The sequence below is a fragment of the Aphelocoma coerulescens genome (genome assembly GCF_041296385.1).
Source record: "Aphelocoma coerulescens isolate FSJ_1873_10779 chromosome Z unlocalized genomic scaffold, UR_Acoe_1.0 ChrZ, whole genome shotgun sequence".
In the NCBI taxonomy this organism is placed as follows: Eukaryota; Metazoa; Chordata; class Aves; order Passeriformes; family Corvidae; genus Aphelocoma; species Aphelocoma coerulescens.
In genome coordinates this window covers 66,186,821-66,212,555 of record NW_027184085.1, presented here as the reverse complement: position 1 = coordinate 66,212,555, position 25,735 = coordinate 66,186,821, and the positions used below count along the sequence as shown (strand labels likewise).

At 44.2% G+C, this 25,735-nt stretch overlaps 1 protein-coding gene and 1 long non-coding RNA gene across 2 annotated transcripts; one reads left to right on the top strand and one right to left on the bottom strand.

Moving 5' to 3' along the window:
• Positions 1–342: 342 nt before the first annotated feature.
• Positions 343–12,718, bottom strand: RGMB (repulsive guidance molecule BMP co-receptor b). The gene is made up of 3 exons (XM_069001649.1): positions 12,383–12,718; positions 9,489–10,000; positions 343–1,612 (listed from the first exon to the last, which is right to left on the bottom strand). Exons 1-3 carry the CDS (start codon positions 12,480–12,482, stop codon positions 935–937), a joined length of 1,290 nt encoding a protein of 429 aa, XP_068857750.1. The 5' UTR covers positions 12,483–12,718; the 3' UTR covers positions 343–934.
• A 434-nt stretch (positions 12,719–13,152) lies between these two features.
• On the top strand, positions 13,153–25,453 carry LOC138103200 (uncharacterized). The gene is made up of 3 exons (XR_011147673.1): positions 13,153–13,618; positions 14,529–14,766; positions 23,092–25,453. It is a non-coding gene; the product is annotated as an uncharacterized lncRNA (long non-coding RNA).
• The last annotated feature ends 282 nt before the right edge of the window (positions 25,454–25,735 follow it).

Sequence of the window (25,735 nt, the reverse complement as noted above, 5' to 3'; positions counted from 1 at the left end):
TGGTTTGCAGCTGCTGGTCATAAATTTACGAATCTTATTTAGCAGAGGGAAACAAGCATCTGCAAGAAGTATAACAATTGTATTCAGCACATTCCTATCCAATATCCTATCCATCCTATTTGGCTGGGGGACAAACTGAGACTTTATTTATAGATTACCTGCCCAGTACGTGGTCTGCATCCCCAATTTCTGTGTACCCCACCAGGGGTCACTTACACCACCTTACTGACGTTCCTCAGCATGGGGGGCAACAATTCTTCTATTATAGTTATTTTAAATATTTACACACTGCACAGCCACTCTTTTACATACACACATATACTTACTGGTATACATGTCTAAAACATTTTGCAAAGACTGACTACATTGTGGGGTTTCCAAGCATGAAAAAATCTGTAGCCTTCTATAACACAGACAATTGGAGGGCCTGTGGAGGAAAAAAAAAATCCCTCTAAGTTTAAGCTCTCTTTGCTCTCTCCAGAGACCATTCACTAGCTTCAAAATACCCATTTTTGACATTAACTAAAGCTCTCTTGGAAAAACCCTCAAGTTAATTTAGTTAAAAAAACTTGTGTTAAACCAAGTAGTACTTAGAAAGAGCATTGAGTATTTCATGTGTAATACCTAGTTACTCAGATACACACTTAAATATTTATTATGTAAAAAATAAAGTGCTTTCTATTGGGTCCCAACACAGGGACATTATAAAACATTTGAACAACTGTAAAACAAATAGATACATAGAATACTGAATCAAACATACATGAAAACAGTTAACATCCAATCTGGTGGATGCCCCAAGACAAAACATCCCTTCATATACATGGTATATACATATATATTCATCTTTACTCAATATATTATGACAATATACATTTCAAAATTTTGTTACAGTCCAAAAAAAAATCCTACAAATATGTCAGGAACCAGACTCTCAATCTCCACACAAATACGCAACAAGGATCAAGCACAGAAGTCCAAGACTGACAAAGAATTTGCTATCCCTGCCCACACTACCACCTCCACTCCTGGGAAAGATACGCCAATGCTCCTTGCTGGGGTGCAGTGCCTCCACATCCTGCAAGGCACTGTGAGCAGCAGCTGTGAAGTTGGCATCGCCAGTGGTGAGTAGATCAAATACACACGAGTGAAAATAGATATCCTTCACAAGCATCTTCTCATGGCATTTGGTGGTAGCTGTTTCCAGGGTGTACCCTGATTGGGGATGAGCTGCAGCACCCCAAGGAAGCAGCTTTCCCACCACAGGCAATGGCAAGTTGCCACTCTGATCAATACGTTCACTGGAAGGGCAGCCATTCACGCACAGCTGCAGATCCTGGCTCTCCTCGTAGGCCATGACCAACTCCTGGGGCATGCGAATGGCCAGGGTCAGGTACTGCCCAAGCTGGCGGATATACACTGTGGTCCCGATGTACCTAGCATGCATCTCGATGTATTTGCCACTGACTTTCTCCACGATGTGCAAGCTCCTGGTGTTCCCATCTCCTCCACTTGTTGTACCATCAACAAAAGCTGCAGGCAAGTCATCAGTCACTGCTTGATATACTTTCTGATCTGTACAGTCTTGGTATGATTTGAAGATAATAGTTATCTGTGGGGGAGGGGGAAAAAAAAAGCAAAGCTAGCAGAAAAAAATCATCATGTCAACCCCTTTTCCAATTTGTAACTGAATATATCTGGAACTGCCCACTACCTTAAAACTTGACAGCTGTCCACAACTCATGCCTAAGGAAAACAGCCTGTAAACATGCTTAAAGCAGTATTTTACTAGATGGCATATGTTAAATTTGTTCTTATGTTGGCCTGGAAGCAAGACTATTACCATGTGGCAACAGCCTTAAGGTCAGGAAAAGAAAACACTTTATATTTAATTAGGCATCACAATTACCTCCTGCCTGACAGTTTCTTAACACTTTGGAATGCATCTGGCAATGACAGAGAAGCACAAGGACCCAGTAATTCCCACAGTGCTGGCCACTACGGCAAAACCAGAATGAGACCATGCAAAATCAGAGAAAGGTATAATCAGGACCAGGAAGAACAACTAGTCAAATAATGACTTAGGGCTCCCCAATACATTAGTCCTAGGAACTGGGAGATTTGACATTTCGAGTCCACTGTTGCTAGAAAAGGTGTCCACAGAGAAACAAAGCAAGACTGAAAGATACTCAAAGACATGCCTTTGGAGAGTGAGTAACTTCCAATACCAAAATCATTATCATAAAGCAATTAATTTTTTTTTTTTTTAAGATTAGAATTAGCCTTTTAAACCTTTCTACTTGTTAGAGTATGTCACAACAAAAGAAGCAGCAGGTTGTCCAGTCTTACTTGAAGGTAATGACTAGGTTATATGGCAAACCAAGGTTGGAGTGTCAAGCAACTTTTCCCAAAACAAAAAATATAATGAGAATTCACATCTAAATATTCAAACAGATATGCTACTTCCTTTAGAGTTCTAGAGGGGAAGGACTTCTTGAAAAGGTCAAAAGACATTTTGCACCAAGAATAGGTATTTTAGTAATTATTTTCATCATTGACAGATTATATAATATTTGTTACAGTCTATGATTTAAGCAGTCTGCTAAGAGACTCAGATTACTCCAAAACACATCAAAAGGAATTTTTAAACTAATGTTAAACTCAAAATCTGTTCCACAGCAACCTCACATTTTAGTTTCAGTTAACCACCACACTTCTGCACAACAACTTTTATTTCTGCCCCTCTGTTTTAAAGTAAGAGCTAGAGGTTAAATCAAGCGTCAATTACAAACAATTTGAACAAAACCTCTGCCCTCACTAGCCTCACCTCTCTATACCACTTGTATAAGACACAAGTCTTTCACCTGTCTCCTCCCCCTGCAACAATTTCTTCTTTGGAGTATGCAGACATACCCTAAACAATATTAGATTTACTTTCAGTATTTGGTTTATCTCAGGTGGTTGATGCTTTGTCAGTGTTTGTCTCACAACACAGACAATACTTACTATTTTGACTTCCTATGTTCTCACTAGTGAGGACTGGATTTTTCCAATCGTTTTTCCTTGCATTAATCAGTTATACAGCCTGAGATGTATCAGCTATATAGCTTGACACCATCTGTACTCAAATAATTTGGTAAACTGATGTCTGTGAACAACAGCTGAGCTGGAATGCTTATGCCCAAAATCCAGAAAATGCACAAGTGCCCCTGTTGCTGTAAAGAGCACCTCACAGCTTTGTGCTTAGTAAAGTAAGCTCAGCAACTACAGGAGAGAAACTTGAGGTCTTTCAAGTGATTAGTATTTCTGCATATAATCCAGGCCATAATGCAGTAAAAGGCCTTTTATTTCGCGTGACACAGTTTGGATGAAACAGACTTCTATCTCAGCCTGCTCAAAGAAGCATTGCTATTTCCTTGACCACATTTGCATTGTTCTGCACATCTCCAGAAGTAAAGCTCTAAGTCTCCTTAGCACTTGAACAAGCCTGGAGTCAAAAAGTGTTCATTGTTTTAATGAGACACTGAACTAACTGGCTGCTTGCTAAAACATTTATGCAAGGCACCTGCCAAAATCTATCAGGAAGCAGCTACCCAACTACTCTCTCCAGAGCTCCCTCGTTTCCAAGAATGAAACGCACACAATTTCAGAACACAGAGAAAGAACAAGAAGCCTTCACCCTAATTAAAGATTAGCAATAACACCGGATGCTGAATGAGAGCTGAAGGACTATTAGATGAATAAAGTCCTCCATGAACATTGCAAGGACACTCCAAAAGAGAATCAACAGAGACCAGTAAGATTTTCAAAGGACACACATGTATTTAAACCTTGCAGCTCAAGGCACTGGTTTCAAATATTCTGTTGTCTGTCATGTGACATCCATCTAATCCATAGGCCAAATCAGTAAAACCAGAGTGCTGGATGGGCTTTGCCTTATCACACACTCCTATCTCAGTATCATGCCCTGGTACTGACAGATACTCCAGAACCTGTTGCAAAGGAGATGAAGCAAAATTTCATTGCAGAGCGTTCTCTCTTGAAATTCTCAAGGTAACAGGGACCATTAAAAAGTGAAAATGGTTATTTCTAACAAACTTAGAATGTTATACATGTTATACATGTTATACATGTCTATGTACCCACAGTACTTTTCATACTCTGTCTGGGTCCCAAGAACACCTTCACAAAGCTGCTCATGCAGTACTATTTACAGACTAGAGATTAGCTGCCCTTTCTAAACTTAGATAGAAAAATCCAAATGCCAAAATCTTCATATGAAGAAAGATTTTTGAAACTATTGATGTATCAGCCTTGTTCTTTGGGAATATACAGAGCTCTTCTGCAGTGAGGCACCCTGAAAGATGAAAATAAAGGTTTCCAGAGGCTTATCTGAGGATACAATAAACGAACATCAGCTATAGTAAGATTACTAAACTAAAACAAACCCCACACATACAATTTGCACACATACAATTTCATTTTGGGCTTCATCCTCCCACTCCTACTGATGCCAGTACTGATGAGTACACTGATCACAAAGCTTTCTTAAATTCCACTGTACAAGCAAAACCTTTCAAAGACGGTGTTACTGAGCAGTAAAACTGCAGTTTCTGGAAGACTTTAATGTATTTGTAGAATACATTATACATAATACAGGTGCCTGGCTTGTGTACCTTAAAAACAACACTTTCAACTCTTGAGGTCTTGTACTTGTCCTCCCTAGTGCCACAATACAATTAAAATGATGAAGGTATCATTATATGTTGTTATTTTACGATGCATTTCATAGAATCCTTGAATTGTTTGGGTAGAAAAAGACCTCTAACATCATGAACTTCAATCATTATTGTAACACTGGTGAGCTTAGGGAGGAGTGAGTGAAAAAGTGCTCAGTGGAAAAGGACCTAGGGATGCTGGCTAACAGTGGCTGAACATGAGCCATTGTGGGTCTAGGGGGCCATGAAGACCAAGGACATCCTGGCTTGTGTCAGACAAAGTCTAGCCAGCTGGACCAGGGCAGCGGCTGTACCCTGTACTCAGCACTGCCGAGGTCACACCTCAAATCCTGTGTTCAGTTTTGGGCTTCTCACAACCAGAATGACATTGAGGTGCTGGAGCGAGTCCAGAGGAGGGAAATAGAGTTTGGAAGGGTCTGAAGTACATGCCGCATGAAGAGAGGCTGAGGGAGCTGGGGGCGTTCAGCTTGGAGAAAAGGAAGCTTAAGGGAGATCTCAATGCTCTCTACAACTCTCTGAGAGGAGGTCGTAGCCAGGTGAGAGTCAGTTTATCCTCTCAAGTTGCAAGTGACAGGATGAGAGGAAATGGCCTTAAGCTGTGCTGTGGAGCTTTAGATTGGATATTAGAGAAAATTTCTTCACTGAAAGAGCTGCCAAGCACTGGAGCAAGCTTCCCAGCCTCTTGACTCATCATGCCCAAAAATGTTTAAATGTAGACATGGCACTTACAGACCATGTTTAGTGGTGGAATTGACAGTTTGCAACTGGATTGGATCTTAAAGGTCTTTTCCAACCTAAATGATTGTATTATAACCTCCAAAAAAACTGTAGTATAAGCTACTTCTGCAAAATAAGACAAATTCATCTCTGCCTTAGCCAAATGTCCATAAAGATGAAAAGAATAATGACATGTGACCAGGTACATGATCCTTCTACTTCTTAAAACGTTTAGAACATTTATCTTCCAGTTACCTTTCAGCTGTTTTTCTACTACACTGTGCTTACTTTGCAATGATTTCCTGAAAAATTGAAACCATGCTATAAAAGAGATATTTAAAATGTTTCGACTTTGGGAAAAAGAACATTTATCCCCAAAATTCCCTTACCCTGCTCACAGCACCAATTCCCAGGTTCCAAGGTTTATACCCAATAAATTACTACAGTAAAAAGCTCTGTAGTTTTTTTCCTTCTCTGTGTCCTTAAATTCCCTCTCTCAGCCTCAAGCTATCTATTACAAAACATCTGGACAGGAAAACCTCCATTTCCAATTAATGCAAACAAGAAGATACCTCCAAACAAGAAGGAAAGCTTTCCATTGGCAAGCCCAAGCATCTCTGCCTCATTTGCTACTCAGGGACAATTGCTCTATTGCAATATCCTGTCACAACAGCAAAAGGCAATAAAGACTTTGTACCCCTCCAAATAAAGCCCACAATAAATAAAATTTCAAAAACCACAACCTTCTATTTAATGCACTCTACAATACCCTTCCTACATGCTCCCTGTAGACATAAATGTAGACATTTATTCTCAGGGAATTGCAAAACCACTTCCAAGACAGGGAAGCTCTTATCTAGAGCTGGAGAAATCAAACATAAATAATGCCAGTGACCTAGTCAAAACCCATACAAGAAGTCTGTCAGAAAGAAAAAGAAAGAAGAGCTTAAACTCAGTTTCCCAGTTACTTGGTGATGATCCTCCTTCTCCATCTGAAAGGCCCTAGGATCCTAGGCCAAGAGGCATAAGCACATCAGGCAAGCTCAAAAAACCTGGAGTTTCTAGTTTCAGCTAGACCACAGAACACAGCTTTTGTCCATGGTGAAAAACAGATGTTACTATGGCTAACACAAATACGCAAAACACCTACAAACTGTCAAGAGCATTTTTGTAAGCACACAACTCTCACAAGATGTGCTCTTCCAATTAAGGGATTCAAGGAAAAGTTTTCCTGCTTTTTATACTTTCATGCCAGTGCACAGTGAGGGGCAGGGGAGAACAACATGGTTTTATTCCTCACATTCTTACTTAAGTGTCATCCTGGCATTCTCTTGTCCTGTATGAACTTTCTGGATAGTCCTCAGACTGCTGGGGGTTCCATAGTCTCTTAGGTTTTGGAGAGAGAAGAAAACTTCACACATAATGTTGCCTTCATTACCAACTGCCTCAAAGACTGGTACACCAGAAAGCTAAGACCAAAGTCAAAAGTACAAACTCCCTACAAGGGCAGGTGATGGTTTGTACCTTTCAAAAGGACAATGGGGTGAAGATTAAGCATTCTGTTTCTATGACTTCTTAAACCACTTCCCCTAAAAAAATGCATTCAGGAAAAACTAAATCTTCTACTCTTACTGTCCTTCCTTTCATTAGGCCTGCTTTGGAGTGTACTAATTAGGTTAGTATTTGCTTTGGCTTTTGTGCAATGTAAGTTCAGCATATATCTTTGTTTTTATTTCCTGCTAAACATCTATTTCAAATACATACAATGAAAAAACAGCCAGACTAACAAAAATTACCAGTCTGAAAACTTTACTTATGAAGAAGGTAGAAGACCTTTTGGCATGCTCTCAGCTAGGGATTACACTATGTAGATAAATGTCATGGAAGTGTAGCTCTTTAGAAGTCCTTTAAGCTACCCTGTGGCCAAAATCAGTTAAGTACACTCAGCAGCAGATAGTCAATCACAGTCAAAATGCAATACTTGCAGAGGAAAATGTTACAGGAATGAAGTTAGCAGAAAAGCCTTTTCTATTTCATTTATAGTAGCCTGCTCGTACTAGAAATAACAGAGTCAAGAGAATGCATTAGAGATATTAAAACTTATTTTCTAAGTCACTTCTATATTCAAACAACCTTCATTGTCTACAACAGGTATGCTAAGTTCTGTTATCTGCCAAAAAAAAGAAAAAATTCAAGGACTGTACAACATGTAAGCTATATCAGCATTAGAGACATTTCTAGTATAGCAAACCACAGATCTTGTTTTATTTAATTGCTTCTGCACACTTGGCTGTACTTGGGCAATGACAGAGACTACTACGAAAGAGGAAAAAAACCATTTTACCCAAGTCAAGAAAAACACAAAAAAAATCCCTATTGAGAATAAATAAAGACACAAGGCACACCTTTTAAAACCTTTTTAAAAATACTTTCCCTCAGTATGTACACACATTTACTCTTGGTGTTCTCTTTGTTATCTCTTCAAAGACATATACCAGCATAACGTGCTACCACAGTCAATCATTTTCAAAATGTGGCTAAAGTTAAGATCACCTATCTACTACTATCACACCCTAGCCATCCACACAATTTGCACACAAGAGTCTCAACTTTTTCCTCTACTGCTATCGGAAACAAGAAATAAAGAAAATTCTGCAAGAGTTTAGCAAAACTGAGGATAAAAGCTTACTGCAGATTACAAAATCCAGGTTTTTCTTCCACTTATTAGGAGTCTTTAGGTAAAGCCACTGGAGCAGATTGCAGGGGACATTAAGTCTGTTTTGCAAAGCTTACCCATGTTAGCCTCATTCCCTTACTTTATACACCTTCAGAACTCATTCATAATGAAGACTGTTTTTGAAACAGACACAAGTTAAGAAAATGTAATTCTGAGTTTCAGTCCAACTTCTGTTCACTCATACAAGCATTGCCACTAGTAAATACTTCAGAATCCAGCACAAATTTAATAGTAAAACCGATTTTCCCATATTAATACTACTGCACAACCAACTCCACAGAAGATGCGTAGGCTCTACCCTACTGTGAAAGACAACTCCTGCTTCTGACTCCAGTGATTAAAAAACCCTACTTCCAGGCTTAACAAACTCAGTGAAAATTCTTCGGAGTAGATGTCTTGAAGCTGTGTACATATAGCCTGACCTAGCTTGACAATACAAGAGCTACACTACCACAATTTTTAAAAAAGCCCTTTCACTGCAAAAGAGGTACGTGACAACATCAGCTTCAAATGCATGCTTAAGTAATTGATGGACACGCTACCTGCATTCAGCAGAAAGAGCCAAGGACTTTTCTTAAGTTAAAGAAATGGCATCAGTTATCAAATACTAGCGGATGTATTCCTACTCTAGACACCTCAAGTACCTGAGAGGAGTGCAATCTTAAGTCCTGCCTGTTTCAACAAGAGTTTAACATTCTTGGCACAATTTTAAGGCCACTGCTTGTTTAGTAAAGCCAAGGTACTAAGTCCTTCTCACAACCATATAGCTTGCTACCTCCTCTCAATTCTTTGCAGTTCCCCCTCTTGTTTCTGCTCTGAAACATCAGTGTTTTGCTAACTAGTTTTTTGTGCCAGCCACTCCCAGTATTATTTGTTTTCTACTGTTGTAGCTATGCAATTTAGAAAATTAATGAAAAGCAGACATATGCTCTTTCCTTCTTTAAGTTCCCTTCCAACCCAAAGCATTCTACGATTTTTTGAATTCTTAGGGCAGAGACAGTCACAGATGTACAATAATCTAATAACTGTTTAAAAGTATTACGTCAGTATCCATACAGGCTTGTGTGATGACACACACGGGTTTTCTTGTCACAAGCAGGAGCAAAGGGAAGAAAAAACCCGTTTTGTTTGGTGCTCAGAAAAGAAGATACTAAGTGTTCTGCTTTTTTATAGTATTGCATAGAAGATTCTCAAGCTGCTACACTTCTTTACCTGTTAAGGGCTAAATGACTTACTTAACTGTCTTGGCCTTCTACTTCTCCATGCATGCACAGTGCACAAAAAAAAATCTGTACCTTATTCGTAGCAGTAGCACTAGATCCTGGGACCACAGGCACATTGGTCACTTGCACTGATAAGTAGTTATTGTCTATAAGGGGCCAAGAACCTTCTGCTTTGCATGTCTGGAAGTGATCCTTAAAAGTCCTCAGATGAGGATCCCCAAACAAGCCACAAAACAGGTAAGTAGGAGGAGGAATCTTCTCTCCTCCCTGATGTTCTCTCACTCCTGTGTGGCCACTGTAATTGCAAGGATCATAGGTCATTTCAGGGTTGGTGGAAGATGTGGGTCCATCTTTGGTACAGTTTCTCTGGGTCATTAGGTCACCGATCCCAAGCACTGCAGAATGGTAGACTAGGTTTCCACGGCATACTTTGGAATTGCGATAGGTACACACAGAGTATGCCCGCAGGGCCTTGCAGAACTCCAAATCAAAGTCCTCAAGAGCCGCATTCAGATGTGAAGTGAAGGATACAAAATCAGTGGTGCACTTCTGGATTCCACAAGATGTGTGCAGCTGACAGTCACCTAAGCACAAAACAGACAACAGAAAGACAAAGCAAAGCTCTTAAGTGGCAATACCCCTTTCCACTCCCACGAGTACCACAGTGCTCATGCACTAGGGAAGCATTGCATTTTAGAAAGACGAGGTTGCAAGATAGAAAGGTAGCAATGGAGAATATCTCAGAGGCTGAGAGGACTGATGATGTCCTAATCCATTACCTCATATTGTCTAGATGAAAATTAAGAGCACTAGATCCTGTCAAGTATAAGCTAAAGATTTCTTTCCAGATACCAAGGTGATGATGCAATTCTGTGTATAAATTAATCACTTAGTCAGCAAGGAAGTCTCCATTTAGTCTTTCAGTGCTTTACACAAGTTACTGCATTTTTATATAGAATTCTGCCCCTCAGAAGAAGGGGTAAAGGCAACAAAGTAAAGTTGTTTAGATGTTTGGACATATCTAAATGTCTAAAAATGTTTAGACAAAAATAAGACTGACTAAAGCAAAAATCAGGTTCTCTTCCAGAAATGAGGGCGGGGGGAGGATGGTAGGAAGCAAACAAGCAGATTGCTTAATTTCCCTGGCACTGCCATAGCTAAAGCTTCACTACTCAATTTTTTTGGGACTAATGTGTGAAAATACCCAGCTTTTTTTTGTTCTCGTTGTCTGAAGCACAAGTTTTCAGCTAAGGTACATTGCAGTAGCTGTACCTCTCAGAGCATAATTCAGTAATAACACAAGGGGAAGAGAAACCCTCTCCCCACAAAAGCCTCAAGTACTTATCAGATGTATACAACTGCTACACAGTTCAGTTTACACCAACAAACCAGTTAGTTTATCTGATGACCTGATTTCCATAAAAAACCACAGTTAACATCCTCACAAGCAAACGGGAGTTTTACAGTTGTTTCCTCCACAGTCTCACAATTATGACCCGAAATCCTTCCAGATTCTCATGGCAGTTAACAACGGCGTTCTGAAGGTAATTTTTACCCAAGAACTTACCAGGACGAGAAATTAAATGAACAAGATTGTAGACACGCTAAGGGAAACAGAGCCACACTTTTCACCCAGGCTGAAGTGAGGAGGACCCTCATCTAGAAGACTGCAATCCCTGCCATCCAAAGAGAAACTGGACCTTCATGAAGAATGTGTGCACAACTTCATTCAACAGCTGTCCAAGCCTGCAAAACTATGTACTAAAATTCATCTGTGGGGACATTTATCTGTCATTTCTCACTGTCATCAAATGGGATTTGAACACCACAAAAATGCCTACAAAGATAAAATGGAAGAGTAAAAAAAAAAAAAAAAAAAGGAAAACATAATATATCTATGAGAAACTTTTGAGCTGTGAGAAGTAGAAAATAGGCTGAATAACAACATCTTTCATTTTTAAATAGTTGTTTTCTGCAATGCACCCAGTGATGAGAGGATATCAGCAATTTCTTTGCCTGCCCCTTAGCTGACCTTCCTGAGTCAGTACTCACATGACTTACTCTGAACATCTGTACCATGAATTTATAAGGGCAATATGTTTTGCCAATGATGCATAGCTAACACAAATCTCCTGTCAAAATCCCAAGACAACACAAAGCAGAATGAGGAACTCTCCACCTACAGCTAAGCATGAACATGACTTGTGTAAGTAAGCTGAAAATTTCCTTGTGCAAGAGATATATACCTCTGAAAAATACAGAAAAAAAACCCTAACAACAATCAACTTCTGTATTTTCAAATACGCAAAAAAGACCCGTGCCAAGCAAAATGACAGAGGGAATGCTGGGTTTAGAGGCAGACTTTCAAAGCATCAAAACTTTTATTTCCCTTCAGTTATATTCGTAATATTATTTTAATCACAAATAAATCAGGCTAGACGAACAAGTCTGTCAAGTTATCAAACAGCCGAATAAATCACAGAATCTCAGAATTTTTAGGGCTGGAAGGGACCTCGGGGGATCATCCAGTCCAATCCCCCTGCTGCCAAGGCAGGGTCACCTAGAACAAGCGACACAGGAACGTGTCCAGGTGGGGTTTGAATGTCTCCAGCGAGGGAGACTCCATGACCTCCCTGGCAGCCTGTTCCAGTGCTCTGCCACCCTTAATGCAAAGAAGTTCTTCCTCAAGGTGAAACTTTTTGTGTTTTAGTTTATACCCATTGTTCCTCCTCCTGTCGCTGGGCACCACTGAAAGAGTCTGGCATCATCCACCATCCTCTCGGATGGAGATATTTATATGCATTAACGAGATCCCCTCTCAGCCTTCTCCTCTCTAGACTACACGGGCCCAGCTCGCGAATCCCTCCTCATGAAAGGCTCTACCTGAAGAAAAAGGACTCGACAGCTCCTCGCGTCTGCGGGCACACGGCTGCGCTCCCATCCCTCCCAGTCCCGCTCCCCGGTACCTGCGCCCAGCAGCAGCAGTCCCAGCGCGGAGAGCAGCAGCCGGAGGGCGGCGAGCGGCGGCTCAGCCCTGGCGCCGCGGGAGGGCGCAGCGCTCCCCATGCCCGGCCATGCAGGTCCCCGGGCCGGCGGCAGGACGGCGCCGCGGCATGAGGCGGCGGCGGCGCGGGCGGGCGACGTTCTCCAGGCTGCTTCCCCCTCCTCCTCCTCTTCCTCTTCCTGCTCCTCGGTGGTTCCCGCACCTCCTTCTGCTCCAACGGCGTGGCCGCAGCGACGACCACGGAAAGTGATACGACGCGCACAAAAGGACAGACCCTCGATGGGGGGGTGGGGGCGGTGGCGGCGCCCGCCCCGCCCCTCCCGCTCAGCTGCGCTGCCTTCTATTGGCTGCTCGAGCTGCCCCTCACGGCCGACGCCCGACGCCCCCTGGCGGCAACGACCCGTCAGCCGCCGGCCCCGCCGCGGGCTCTGTGTCACAAACGGCCGAGTGCACCCGCCCAGCAAGCCGCGCCCCTGCGGCGGGAGGGTCCGCGGGAGGCTGCCAGAGGCCGCGTCGGAACAGGGCAAGGAACTGGGCCGGGACAGGGAAGGGAGCACAGTCGCGATAGGGCAGGAAATACAGCCAGGACAGGGCAGGGACCAGCGCCAGGAGAGGGACGGGAACAGCGCTGGAGAAGAGGGAGGGGGAGGGGGAGGGGGAGGGGGAGGGGGAGGGGGAGGAGAAACAGCCGCGATAGGGCACGGAACATCACCGGTATAGGAAATGAAACACCCCGGGACAGGGTGGGGAACACCGCTGGGGAAGGGAACACTGCCGAGAGAGGAGAGGGGGCCCCGCCGGGATAGGTCAGGAACACTACTGGGACAAGAAAGGGCGCACTGCCAGGATAGGGCAGGGACACCTCCGGGATGGGACGGAAAGACCTCCGGGGCAGACAGTGCACCGCCGGCATAGGGCAGATGGCAACACCGGTGCACTGTCGGGAACAGGGCAGGGGACACCGGTGGGACATAGCAGGGGGCACCAGTGTGACAGCAGGTGGCAGCGCAGGGACAGGGTGGGTGGCAAAACACCGGGACGGAGCAGGGGACATCGCCGGGAGGAGATTAGGAAAAGAATCTGCAAGAGAAGATCAGTTCCATCATGTCAGGATATTTTTTTGAGCATCCAAAGATAAACTTCCCTTTGAATCTGTCACTAAGAAGCTAACAGAAGTAACTTACAGCACATCTCAGCTGTAAGTAAAGTATTACTTTTAGGCTGTTTGATTTTTTAATCTATTTCTCCTTTCTAGCAAACATATTTCATACTGCTAAGATTAGACTGACTGAGGCCAGTTGGTTGAGGTTCAGCAGGGCCGGGTGCTGGGTCCTGCCCTTGGGTTACAACAACCCCTGCAGTGCTACAGGCTGGGGCAGTGGCTGGAAGGCTGCTGGGGGGAAAGGGCCTGGGGTTCTGGCTGGCAGAGCTGAACATGAACCACCTTGGACCCAGGAAGCCAAGAAAGCCAATGGCATCCTGGCGTGGGTCAGCAATAGTGTGTCCAGCAGGACCAGGGCAGTGACAGTCCCCCTGTACTCAGGACTGGTGAGGTCACACTTCAAATCCTTTGTTCAGTTTTGGGCTCCTCACGTTCAGAAAGATATTGAGGTGCTGGAGGGAGTCCAGAGGAGAGAAATGGACCCTGGGGAAGTGTCTGAAGCACAAGTCCTATGAGAAGAAGCTGAGGGAGCTGCGGGTGTTCAGCCTGGGGAAAAGGAGAATCAGCAGGGACTTTCCTGCTCTTTAGCACTCCCAGAGAGGAGGTTGTAGCCAGGTGGGGGTTGGTATCCTGCCATGTCTCAAATGAAAGGACATCTGGAAATGGCCTTAAGTTGCACGAAGTGAGAGGGGCTGATCAGTAGTTAGCTCATGTAAGCACAAATTAACTGTTAAGAGTCAGCAAATGTTAATCACAAGCCTAAGAAACAGGATGCGCCTTAGCCTTGTCAAGATAAGACAAACACAGTTGCAGCAAGGGTACATGTACATGCTTCTTTTGTAGGCTCATAGAGCCTCACCCTGTCTGTTCTCCCTGTGTTCCACAAGCCAAGTAGCTGTATTAGTGCATGGCACGGCTGACTTACTGTCCATCTTCTGTCTGAAAGGGATTTATCCTCACAAGAGGATCAGAACCTGTTTGAAATCAGCACAGAAACTGCTGAATCAGCCAACGAAGGACTGCTCATGCTCCAGAAAGAAAGGTGAAAAGTGCATTGTTGACGAAGACTACTGATCTTCATCAGAAAGACCCCCCCCGAGGAAGAAGAGGAGCCTTCCTCAGTGCGACCACCAGGGTACACAGCGCCTGCGTGGCATGTACACTAACGATATTAATGACTTCCGGTAAGTAATTTGTACAACCACTCCTATCCCAAAGGAATGTGATAAATATTCATGAATTTTACCCATCTACTGTGCTGTATGGAGTGCTGTGCATGCGTGTTAGGAGGAGGGATTCCCCACACACCCAGCATGCTGAATAAAGCAAATGACCACTTCTCTGACTCTCTCTGAAGTGTCTCTTGGCCCGGTTTGGGGCGATTCACAAGGTACCAGCCTTGGTGATTCTGTGATACGGTTCTTCAGGAAGAGCATGGCTAATATACAAAATACTGTACACAAATAAGAAAAGCACACATACAAAATAGACAAACTGATTTCCTTGGATTCCTCTTTATTAGAAAGTTTCTGGAAAATAAAAATCCAAGAAAGAAACTCTTCATTTTATCAACCATGTCTGAAAAAACCCCACCAACCAAACAAAACCCCCAAACCCAAGCAAAAATCTGAGCTTCAGTAGCCATTAAAATGAATGTAAATTGCCACAACCTAGAAAGAAGACCTTTGGCTTTTACTGTAGGTCATGTAATATTCATTAATTTAGCTGGGGTCTGAGAACTGTCACCTATGGTTTCCTTTTTCTTCAGTGCTCTTTGAGAAATATTTCTGCTGTTCACCTCTACTAATAGACAACACCAACCTCCTTTTAGATTCATATTGCTCTAGAATAATATAATAACAACAACAACAACAACAACAACAACAACAACAATAATAATAATAATAATAATAATAATAATATTCTAACTTGCATTCCTTGAAGCTGTCTTTGACTTTGGATGTTGTTGCAGCAAGGGTACATTTACATGCTTCTTTTGTAGGCTCATAGAGCCTCACCCTGTCTGTTCTCCCTGTGTTCCACAAGCCAAGTAGCTGTATTAGTGCATGGCACGGCTGACTTACTGTCCATCTTCTGTCTGAAAGGGATTTATCCTCACAAGATACATGCCACAGCAACATCCCTGCACACAGGCTTTGTTTGGGTTCTGGCTGAACTCTGGCCAGATCTGAGCAGAGGCAGAATCTTCTCATGCTGAACTACGTAGTACACAGAGTTCTACAGTCTTAATTGTGATGCTATTTTTGCTACTTAGCTCTATAAATAGCTTGCCTAAGAAGATACTTCACTAGAGGCCATATGGCATATTTCCTTTCTCTTAGGATCTAGTATTGTCATACTGCTATGGACTTTTTTTACTGGAGCAAAAAGTACAAAGAAAACAAGACAACTGATAGTGTGATATATGTAATTAAGTTCCCTTAACTAATGCTGAGTACTAATTCATTCTACAAGCATAGCCACTGATTTATGGAACCAGATTATATCATCCTATATCATGCTGGTTTATATAAATCAGGACTAAAACTCAGTGCTTTTACCTATAAGAAGAAGCTTTTCTCATCAGCTCGAATATTACTGAAGATTTTTATAGAATTCGAACACCCAGCTAATGCAGTAAAAATTCGGTAGGAGTAGGAGGATTGATAGCTTATGAGGGGTTTTAGAAGCTGAGGCAAATCTCTACCTTACATGTCTGAAACTGTCTGGAAAGTGCTAAGGGCTGTATTTTGAAATTAATTTCTCAGAGAGTACACAAATATACAAATACATTGTAGACTGTACAACGGATCTCTTGGATTCCAAAGTAATAACAGATGTAAATATATATGCCTGAAGTGTTGCTACACTGTATGTGGGGTTGATTTATGTTCATTTGCTTGTTGTGTGGGAAAGTAGCAGTGTCTTGAAAGAAATAAGATGTCCTCTTGGATTGGGGGTTTCTTTCCATTTCCCAAAGTTACACTTGGAATTGTAACTTTCCTTAGCAGGCCCTTGCAGTGAGTTATCCCTGAATGTGTGGCCCCACTGCCTATCCAAACCCTATGGTTTCTTACCCCCCCTTTATGGAACTGGGGGATCTATGGGGCATGCCTGCCTATTTTCCCCCAGCTCCTATCATCACCCATTGCCAAAATCCTCCTGGATCCTAAGGTGGACATCTGCTAATTGCTTCAAATATCACAATTGAATGTTCCTTTCAGTTTAAAAATTTCATTGGTTGTACATTACTACAGTGGTGCATCCAGAAGTGCACCAAAGCCAACTTCAGTTTTAAAGAAATTTATTAGAGATGTTGCAACTGCACTGCTTATATACAATTACCAATTTCATTTAAAAGCTTTCTACAGATTGGTACAACTGTACTGACCATATGTAAAGATACAAATATCACTTTTAATTCACACAATCAAACGTATTGCAGGTTACAAAGTAGTGCCTATATATGTATGTATATAAAGAGACAAACATCAATTGAACTATCTAAATATCCACAGAGCAGTAACTAAACTGCACAACTCTACACAGCTTTACATAGAACTTCATACATATATAATCATAACAATCAATGATATATAATATATTAACATTTGTATAAGTATAATAATATACACAGTGAACCTATACATAAATATGCAAAGTACCTATCTAAATCTCTGTCTATCATCTGTAATCACCTATAACTAAATAGCATAAATAAATAACAGTACATAATTTGAAATATAATTCTTGACATATAGAAAAATAGCTATTTATATATAGACAAAAACATAATGGAATACAGATATGGAGAAAACAAGATATGGATGGAACCCAGCCAGCACATTTCCCCATGATTCCCCTCAGTCACTTCCTCCTGTGCAGAGCAGCCCTTCTGGAAACAGAGCAGACAGAGATTTAGGAAGCAAAGGAAATACTGAGTGACCTCCACCATGCCCTGAGCTTCACCAAGGTCTCAGCACACCTCCAGTCCCTTCAGACCCTCCAATCCCATTAGGCCCTCAAATGCTGCCATCCCCCTCAGAGTCCTCCAGTGCCCTGAGCCCCACCAGCCCTCTCAGTCCATGCCATTTCTCTGTTCCCTCAGACCCTGTCATCACCCTCAGCTCCCCCAGACCCCTCAGTTTCACTCCTTCCTCTCAGCTCCCACAGCCTCACTGTCCTCTCAGAGCCACCACCATCACCACCCACAGCAGCACGGGGCCTTCAGCGGCGCTGTCTCCTGCGGCAGCCCCGGTGCCCTCAGCCTCACTGGCTCTCCAGCGGTTCCCCGGTGCCTTGAGCCCCGCGGCCCCTAAGGGGGGACGCTGCCTGGTGCCCGCAGCGTTTCCCGCCGCTCCCGTCAGGTGCGGGCAGACGGGACCTGGGGCTGAAAGCGCTGCTCGGCCCGGCCCCGCTGCCAGCACGGACCCCGGCACGGCCAGAGGCGACAGAGGTGGCACAGAGGGCAAGGCATGAGGGCACAGGGCAGCAGAGTGGGGAAAGAGGGGGGAAAAGTAGCATATACCTTTACAAATACCAGTACATTACCTAAATATACATAGACATAGAACTCTAGAAATACGGGCTTCTAGAATTAAAACCTTATCTAGTTTTCATTAGGATGTCACATCTTTTCAGAGTGCTGATGTGATGTGTCCCTCAGATGTGGTACATCTTACATCTCCCATGCGCTGCTACGCAGCATGTAGCTCACACACTGTCAGCTCTTTGGAAGGCAAGTTCTGTTGCAGGTCCTCGCTGGTGCAGGACAGCCAGCAGCTCCTGCAGGAGACGCAGGATGTAGGGACTCGTCTGAGGAGCTGCATTCAAACAGCAGTGACCCACAGGTGTCTCCGAGTCCTCTGAGAATTCTCTTCCACAATGTGCAGAAACATCCAAGCACTCATGCCTCCAGTTGTAGGGGGGAGAGGAAGCAGTGCATGATTTTAGTGAGAGTACAAAATTGGAGACTATCACTGCTAAACCATGAAAGCCAGAAGAGAAATGGATGAATTTATGCACTGAAAGGCCTCTGATATTCTTTTATTGGAGAAAGAAAAGCTATTCATAGTCTAAATACATCTTATATACAGAATTAGAGAAGAGAAGAATTTCAGGGGTGTATTTTGTTACACAAATGTGTTGTGCTGTTTGGCAGGCCCATGCCATCTCAAGGACCCACCTACTTGGAAAATTCCCCTGCTTCCAGACACACAAACAGGACTACCTCTATCCAGGTTTTGAACTCATGTGCTTGACCTGCTGCCTTTTCCTCCCACCTGCGGCACTGGCATCAGTTTGCTCTTTTCAGTAGCACTTTATTTTGACATCTAGAATTAAATAACAGAGGAGACTTCCATACAAAACTGCACTTTCTACCAACAGTGCTTCGCTCTTTTGGTGCTTGCAAATGTCCACTGTAAAAATGGAGCTTGCAATTTGCTGAGAATTAGCTCAGAAATTTACTTACCTTCTGTGGGCTGGAGATTAGAGTCCAGCAAATACTTTTTTTAAAATGTGCTGGCATCATGGCTGGGACAGAGATTTAAAAGCAATGTCTGCTGAGGGATCTGATGCTGCAGATTCCCACAAGCCGAAGAGAATCTGTTTTTGCAAAGGCACCAGAGTCCAATGCTGTACAGGGAACTTTTTTCAAGAAGGTTGACTTGGGAGGCTGTACGAAGGGTGGTAAGAGTGGGGAGAATGGGCATATGCGCCCATGGGTGAATCCACACTGATAGCTGCTCCAAGGACACCACCTGACATGCATAGGACATGGGCACTGCCCTGTGCAGAGGACGTGTCCCTGAGGTATTGACAACACAAACACTATTCAAGTATCATGCAAACACATGAGATGAATGTCTTCCTAACCTCTACACTTGTCATGGGGACACTTAACATTTAGGCATCCAAAATTCGTAATTCATGAAAAAAAAAATGGGAAAAGGCAAGCAAGAAACCTGCTGCTCACATCAAGCAAGAAACCTGCTCCTGCTGTGGTACGGTATCTCCAAGAAATATCTGGGGCCTGTGACAATGTCTGAGAGTTTCCCTGGGCAAGTCTGTGAGCTGCAGAGACCTACCTGTAATGGACAGAAGGAAAGAAGAAAGTTCAGGAGCATCTTACCTCCTCCCCTCACTTTTAAACCGGTTTTTCTCTCCCTCATAAAAAGACAATACTGAGGATCAAGGCACCTGAGGAACTGAAAAGCTTTTTTCTCTGCTGCTGTGCTACAGACAGATTCAGCAGCATTGCTTCACATGGAGAATCCACAAAGTGACCAAAAGTCACTGCCTTAGTGCCCCTTAAAGGTTGAAAATCTCAGCAGACCCAGGTGGAAGAGACTTGCATGCTACCTGTTTGTTCTATTGGCCCACTTCTGTCTGGCACAGCTTCGCATGACTAAGAATAACAAGGGGCAGCTCCCTATCACCCATGCAACCGAGGGACCCCTCTGGCCCCAAGACTCAGGGCACTCTCAGCACCCATTTTGTAAGCTACCAGTTCTTCTCTCATGGCAGCCAACCACCAAAATCCTTGCTGACCTACTGGGAGTAGCAGCAGTTCCCATACCTGATGAATATGACTGAGTCTGGGCTGGACAAATGTGACATGCAGTAGCAAATGGACCTGTCTTTGAAAACAACCACCTGCCACTGTTGCCTCCTATTTGCAGTAGTGTCCCATCAGCCTGAGGTACCTGGCAGCCCTCAGTGTCAACTTGGGCTTCAGATGACAAACTCTGGGCTTCTGGAGGTTATGCACCTAATGGAGGTGGGAACTTCCTCTCCAGACTGAGCAGGGAAGCCCCAGGCAGCAGTTCTGCTCATTCCTGTCCTTACTTCTCAGAGAATCAAAATGACCATTATATGATTGCTGAACCCAAGACAGCATCCAACTCTCCTGTCACTCACCAATCCTCTGCTCACAAAGAGCAGGCTCAGCATCACTCTCGCTTGCTCACTTGGTTACCAGCTGTGTCAAAAGTTCTCTGTCACATGCTCCAGGAACCTCCTGGATTGTTTGCTCTCCTCTGCACTATATTGCCAGCGGGCGTCCCCACCTTGTCATGTTCTGCTTGCAGAGCCTCGTACTTATTTATCCATGGGCACCTGGAAGGGGGGCAGTCACAGAGGATTCTCTGCCCCATCTGCACTAGGCAGGAACTGAAACTCTCTATAGTCACAGCTGAAAGCCTGTATCTGCACAGGATACAGGTTTTGGCTGCCCCACTCTTCCTTGGATTTTGGCTGTGTAGCGGGTTCAGTTCGTAAACCAGGTGGAAACACCAATTAAGTGTAGTGCTTTGGTTCAAAATATCCATTACTTACTTATTTTCCTTCTGTGATATAAGAATTAGGAGAAAGCAAAGCAGGCACAACACTTAAAAGAATATAAGGAAGTTTATTAACAGACCTAAAAGAAGGAAAAAAGATTAAACTTTCTGAACACTTCTCTTCCCCCCACCTTCCTCCTTTCTCCCACTGACAATGTACAAAGACAACCCTTGAGATTTTTTCAATCAGTTTACCACCTCTGTAATAATCTCTTTTTTCAGTTCACTTAGGGAGAGGAGTCTCTCTTGCTCATGCTATGGAGACATCTCCACAAGAAACAATTCTCTCATGGCTTCAGTGTCACAACGAGACAGCCACCTGGGTTGGTTCTTTGCTCACATGTGAAAGTCCCTTCCCTCAACTTACAGCTTTCCCCACAACTGCTTTCGAGGGTCCAATCTTGAGCTATTGGGGTACCCTTTTAAGGTTGAGCTGTTCAGAAACAAAGGTTCTCTTCACCTATCTCTGGGAACATCTTCAGGTCCAGGAACAGAGGCCTTCCTCTTCCCTTGGGAGCAAGGGTCTTCATCACTTTCATCTCTCTCTGTTCAAGCTTCTCACCAGATCACAGCTACTTCGACATTTGCTTATTTCAGCACAGATACTTTTGCTCACAATTGCAATTTGAACGCTCCACCCCGCCACGCTTTCATGAAATTACAATGGGTACTCTGATGTATCCATAGTCCATCACCATAGCTTTACAGCAGAATTTCAGCTTCTAGACTTGAAGCCTCTCCTCTTTCTCCTCCCTCAGGGTTTCAGCTCTTCCTTCTTCATTGAATTTGGTATCTTTATGGTGTTGTCTTCACTTGCCTTCACCTTCCCTCTTCCTCTGACTTGGGACAGGATTGATGTCTGCAGGCTTCATCTGTTCTGGAGAATCTTACAGCACTAAAAGGGTTAATCTCACCCGGGCCTCGCAGCTGGCATTCGCTTATCGCTGTTGGTCACATGATCTTTGCTGGGTGGCGGCCTCAGATGAATTTTCGCCGAACTGGAGGGGGCCGGCCTGGCCGAGCTGCGCTTCGGATGGAACAAGGCCACTCGGCTCCAGGGTGGCTGTCTCCTGGCCGGCCCAGCCTGTAACTGAGGCGGCAACGCCGCGTGTCCAGCGAGCAAAAGCGGCTGAGATCTCAGCCAAGCCGCGCTGCGGCCGACCCAGCCAGGTAGTGCCGAGCAGGGCCCGGCCCAGCCCTGCCGGGCCACGCCGCAGCCCCCCCCCCCCCCCCCCGATACCTGTCCAAAAGCCGGAAGCAAGAGAGCTTCCCGGCGTTTGTTCGTTCTTAAATGTGGATCACAGAGGCGTGTCAGGCTTCTTAAGTGGCTTTAAAAAGTTGCCAATATTCAAACTAGCCAGTTGATTGGTTCTGTCGGGTCACAGAGGAAGATGTAAGCGCCTCTTTGCAAGAGAATCACTTCCACGGCTGAAGCCTTCTTTACTAAAAAACCAAACTATGCTAAACCATGACAGGCTGGAAATGCAATTGCCCTTTCTTCCTCACCTAGAAGTACCGTGTCTGGGCAAAAGCTGGGCACTGGGCCCTATTCCAAAGCCATTGCAGAGCAGATGAAGGAAGGAGACCCCCAATTCCAAGCCATCTAAAAACCCCGGAAAAAAGGCCTTTAAGAGAAAGTGGACAATTCAGAAGTGCATGTATCGCTTATACACAAGGTGACAAGGAAGGCAATCTGCCAACAGAATTGATGTTTTACAAAGTTTTACTGTGAGTCACACTCAGGGCAGTTGACACTTGGGAAAGCCATTCTGAAATGGTCCTTGCCATTGTGTTGCAATGATCAGAGATGCCAGGCTGGACAGAGGCACAGCTGATTTTAAAAATGGATGCTGCTCAAAGAAAACAAAAGGAACCGTTCCTTTCCAAATTCAGTGTGTCACAGGCTCAAGCAGGATTTCTCTTATGCCCAGAAATACCCAGAAATAGGAGTGAGGGGACCATTTGCATTCCATCTTCATGTTCATGACCTGATTATGACAGGCAAATACAGTCTGTAACCCCACTAATCCATTCATCCTGGAGTCTTCAGCTTGCTGGTATTTTTGCCCTGACTGCAAAATACCAGGGGGAATGCTGTTTGCTGTCCCAGGGATTAGCTCCTTTCAGGAAACTCCAAATGCTTACTCAGATTCCTCTTTTCTACAGACAGGAGCGACTTGAGTTGCCAGAACAGAGGAGGGACATAAACCATTGCTCAGGAACCTCCAATGACCAATGCATGGACTCAGATTGCCAAGGATACTGAGATGTTTTTTTGTGAGAAACAAGCTGGTGTTATACACTTCTTCAAGACATGGTATTTCCTTATGTGGTTATTTTTCACTAAGCGACCTATCACACATTGCTGCATCAGCAACACACTTTCTTAATGTCCTTACATGGGGATGATGACGAGCTGCTCACTCCTCCAGCAGGCTCCTCTCCATAGAGTGCCTGGCCTGTGGCATTTCTTCCCCCCAAGGTCAGGCAGAGACAAGCTTCTCTGTGCTGCCATGGTGTTCTACAGGCACGTCCCACAGCCTGTAGCTCAATTCTATCTTGTCTTCCTCTACACAGCATCTCTAAGAAATGTTGATGCCAGTAGGATTTAAGCCTAGGTGTTGTTCTGAAGCCCATTGAGGTAAAGGTTTTCAGCACCAGGTCAAGAGCAGGGAGGCAAGTGGCTGTGGCTTGCAGGGTGTGCAGTGCCTACCTTTCCTTGCTATGCCCTTCCTCTGCTGGATGGCACCTTCCTTCCCAGGAGTGAGAGCTGAGCGGCAGGTTCTGCAGCTCCCTGTCACACAACCTGGCAGTAATCTTGAGGCAGTTTCCTTCAACTTGACCATGCCAGGCAGCAAATGGGGCAGGGCCAAGTCCCACTCAGCTGTCTCTGCTTTGGTGTCAGAAACTTCTACAAGCAGGGCTTGGTGGCAGAAACCTCTAAGAGTGTGGCAGGAGGGATAAGCTGAAGCCCTTCTGAAGTTCACAGTGAGTCCCCCAAAGCCCCCTCATTCCCACAGTCAATTCTCTGACCGCTTGGCTGGGACTGGTTTCTGTGGCTTCCTCCATGTCTCGGTTTTAGAGAGAAGTTTAGGAGAGGAACACTCTGGAATGAGTGTTTCCTCTAACAAAAAAAGGGATTCCAACAATCCCTTTCTGCCAATGAGAAAATGAATACTAGTGGATGAAAGTGAACAAAACCAACAGTTTATTGACAAACAGAGTGCCAACACAACACAAGAAGAAAATTAATAAATGCTAGATATTGAATTATCAAAGCCTTATCCCCACACCCACAGCAAAACAAAAAAAAACCCAAAATGCCAGGGAAAGGAAAAAACCAAAGGCTGACCACATGGTGGAGGAGAGGGGAAAAAAATACAAATGCGACAACTTTTGTCTCTGGGAAGAAAAACACCAAAAGGTTCATGTAGCAGTTTGGGAAAAAAACAGATGGGAACGTGGTAAATCTCTGATGTTGGCCTCCGCAGCAGATGAAGTTGGTGGATTTAGGGTCCTTTCTCTCACTGGGTTGGCTTTTCTGTGGTCTGGGTCTGGGATGGAGTGGCTTCTCAGCTCCTCGCTGATCCCCCACTGACCCCGTCAATTTGTCCTCCCTGGCCTTGGACCAGACCAAACCAAACCAAACAGTTCAGGAAAAACACAAAGGCTGCTGAAGGATTGTTGTCACAGTCTCAGAGAAGGGGAAAAAACCTTTTTTTGCCTAAGCTAACAAAAAACCAAGCTAGCTAAGCAACAAAGAGAGCCCAGTCCACCCGGCACTATGGACACCTGGGGCGTGAGGCTTTGAAAAAGCCCGCGCAACAGCCCCAAGGCTCTCCCCTCCCCCCGGACCCACCTTAAAGCTCCAGCAACAATTTCTGGGGGTAGAGCAGATGATCATGGGAATAGAAAACCACCCCAAGACACTCCACCACCATTTCACGCCTCCTGCCCAACATCATTCTACTTCAGTATTTTTACCACCAGGTGTGACGAATAGGTAAAGCTTTGTAAAGGGAAGACCTGGTAAAATCATGGCTCCGGCCTGTTACTTAGCCTAAGGAAAAATGGACTGTGGGAGAATGACTCAGCTACAACAGAGGAAGTGAGGCATTCGTGCTTGCACCGGGGTGTATGGTGGTTGGTTAAATTTGGTTTGTTGTGCCTTAAAACTATGTAAACTAACAACTGACTAATGGCATAAAAAGGCCGGGTTTTTTGTAAATAAAGGTCCTCCTTTGCACCTGCCTGGGGACTCCTCACTGCTCCCTAGCATTACAACCAGCTAAAACTGAATGGATTCTAAAAGTACAAGGCAGGAATGCAGAAAAGATCTGAAGATGGAGCAGCTGTCCTCTGAGGAAAGGCTGAGAGACCTGGGCTTGTTCAGCCTGCAGAAGAGCAGGCCCTGGGGAGAGCTTATTCCCATCCTTCAAGACATCATGGGGGCTTCTAAGAAAAATGGGGAGACAATTTTTAGCAGGGTCTGTTGCACTACGAACAGGGAAAATGGTTTTAAACTAGAAGATGGTCAATTCAGATTGGGTCTAAGGAAGAAATTGGTTATGAGGAGGGGAGTGAAATACTGGTATAGGCTTCCCAGATAGCTGCTAGGTGCCCCATCTCTGGGAACACTCAAGGTCAGGTTGAATGCGGCTCTGAGCAACCTGATATACTTGAAGATGTCCCTGCTCATGGCAGGGAGGTTGGAACGAGATGACCTTCACAGCTCCCTTCTAACACAAACCAGTTTAGGATCCTACTTCGTTTTCATTGGAAAAGCACCAAGACTGAACATCAGTCTGTG

Excerpts from the sequence above, each read along its gene's own strand:
- RGMB (XM_069001649.1), bottom strand. The coding sequence starts at position 12,482 with ATGGGGAGCGCTGCGCCCTCCCGCGGCGCCAGGGCTGAGCCGCCGCTC. Across the intron at positions 10,001-12,382 it reads ACTGCTGCTGCTGGGCGCAG|GTGACTGTCAGCTGCACACA; the intron begins GTACCGGGGAGC and ends TTTTGTGCTTAG. Across the intron at positions 1,613-9,488 it reads GTGCTACTGCTACGAATAAG|ATAACTATTATCTTCAAATC; the intron begins GTACAGATTTTT and ends CCTCCCCCACAG.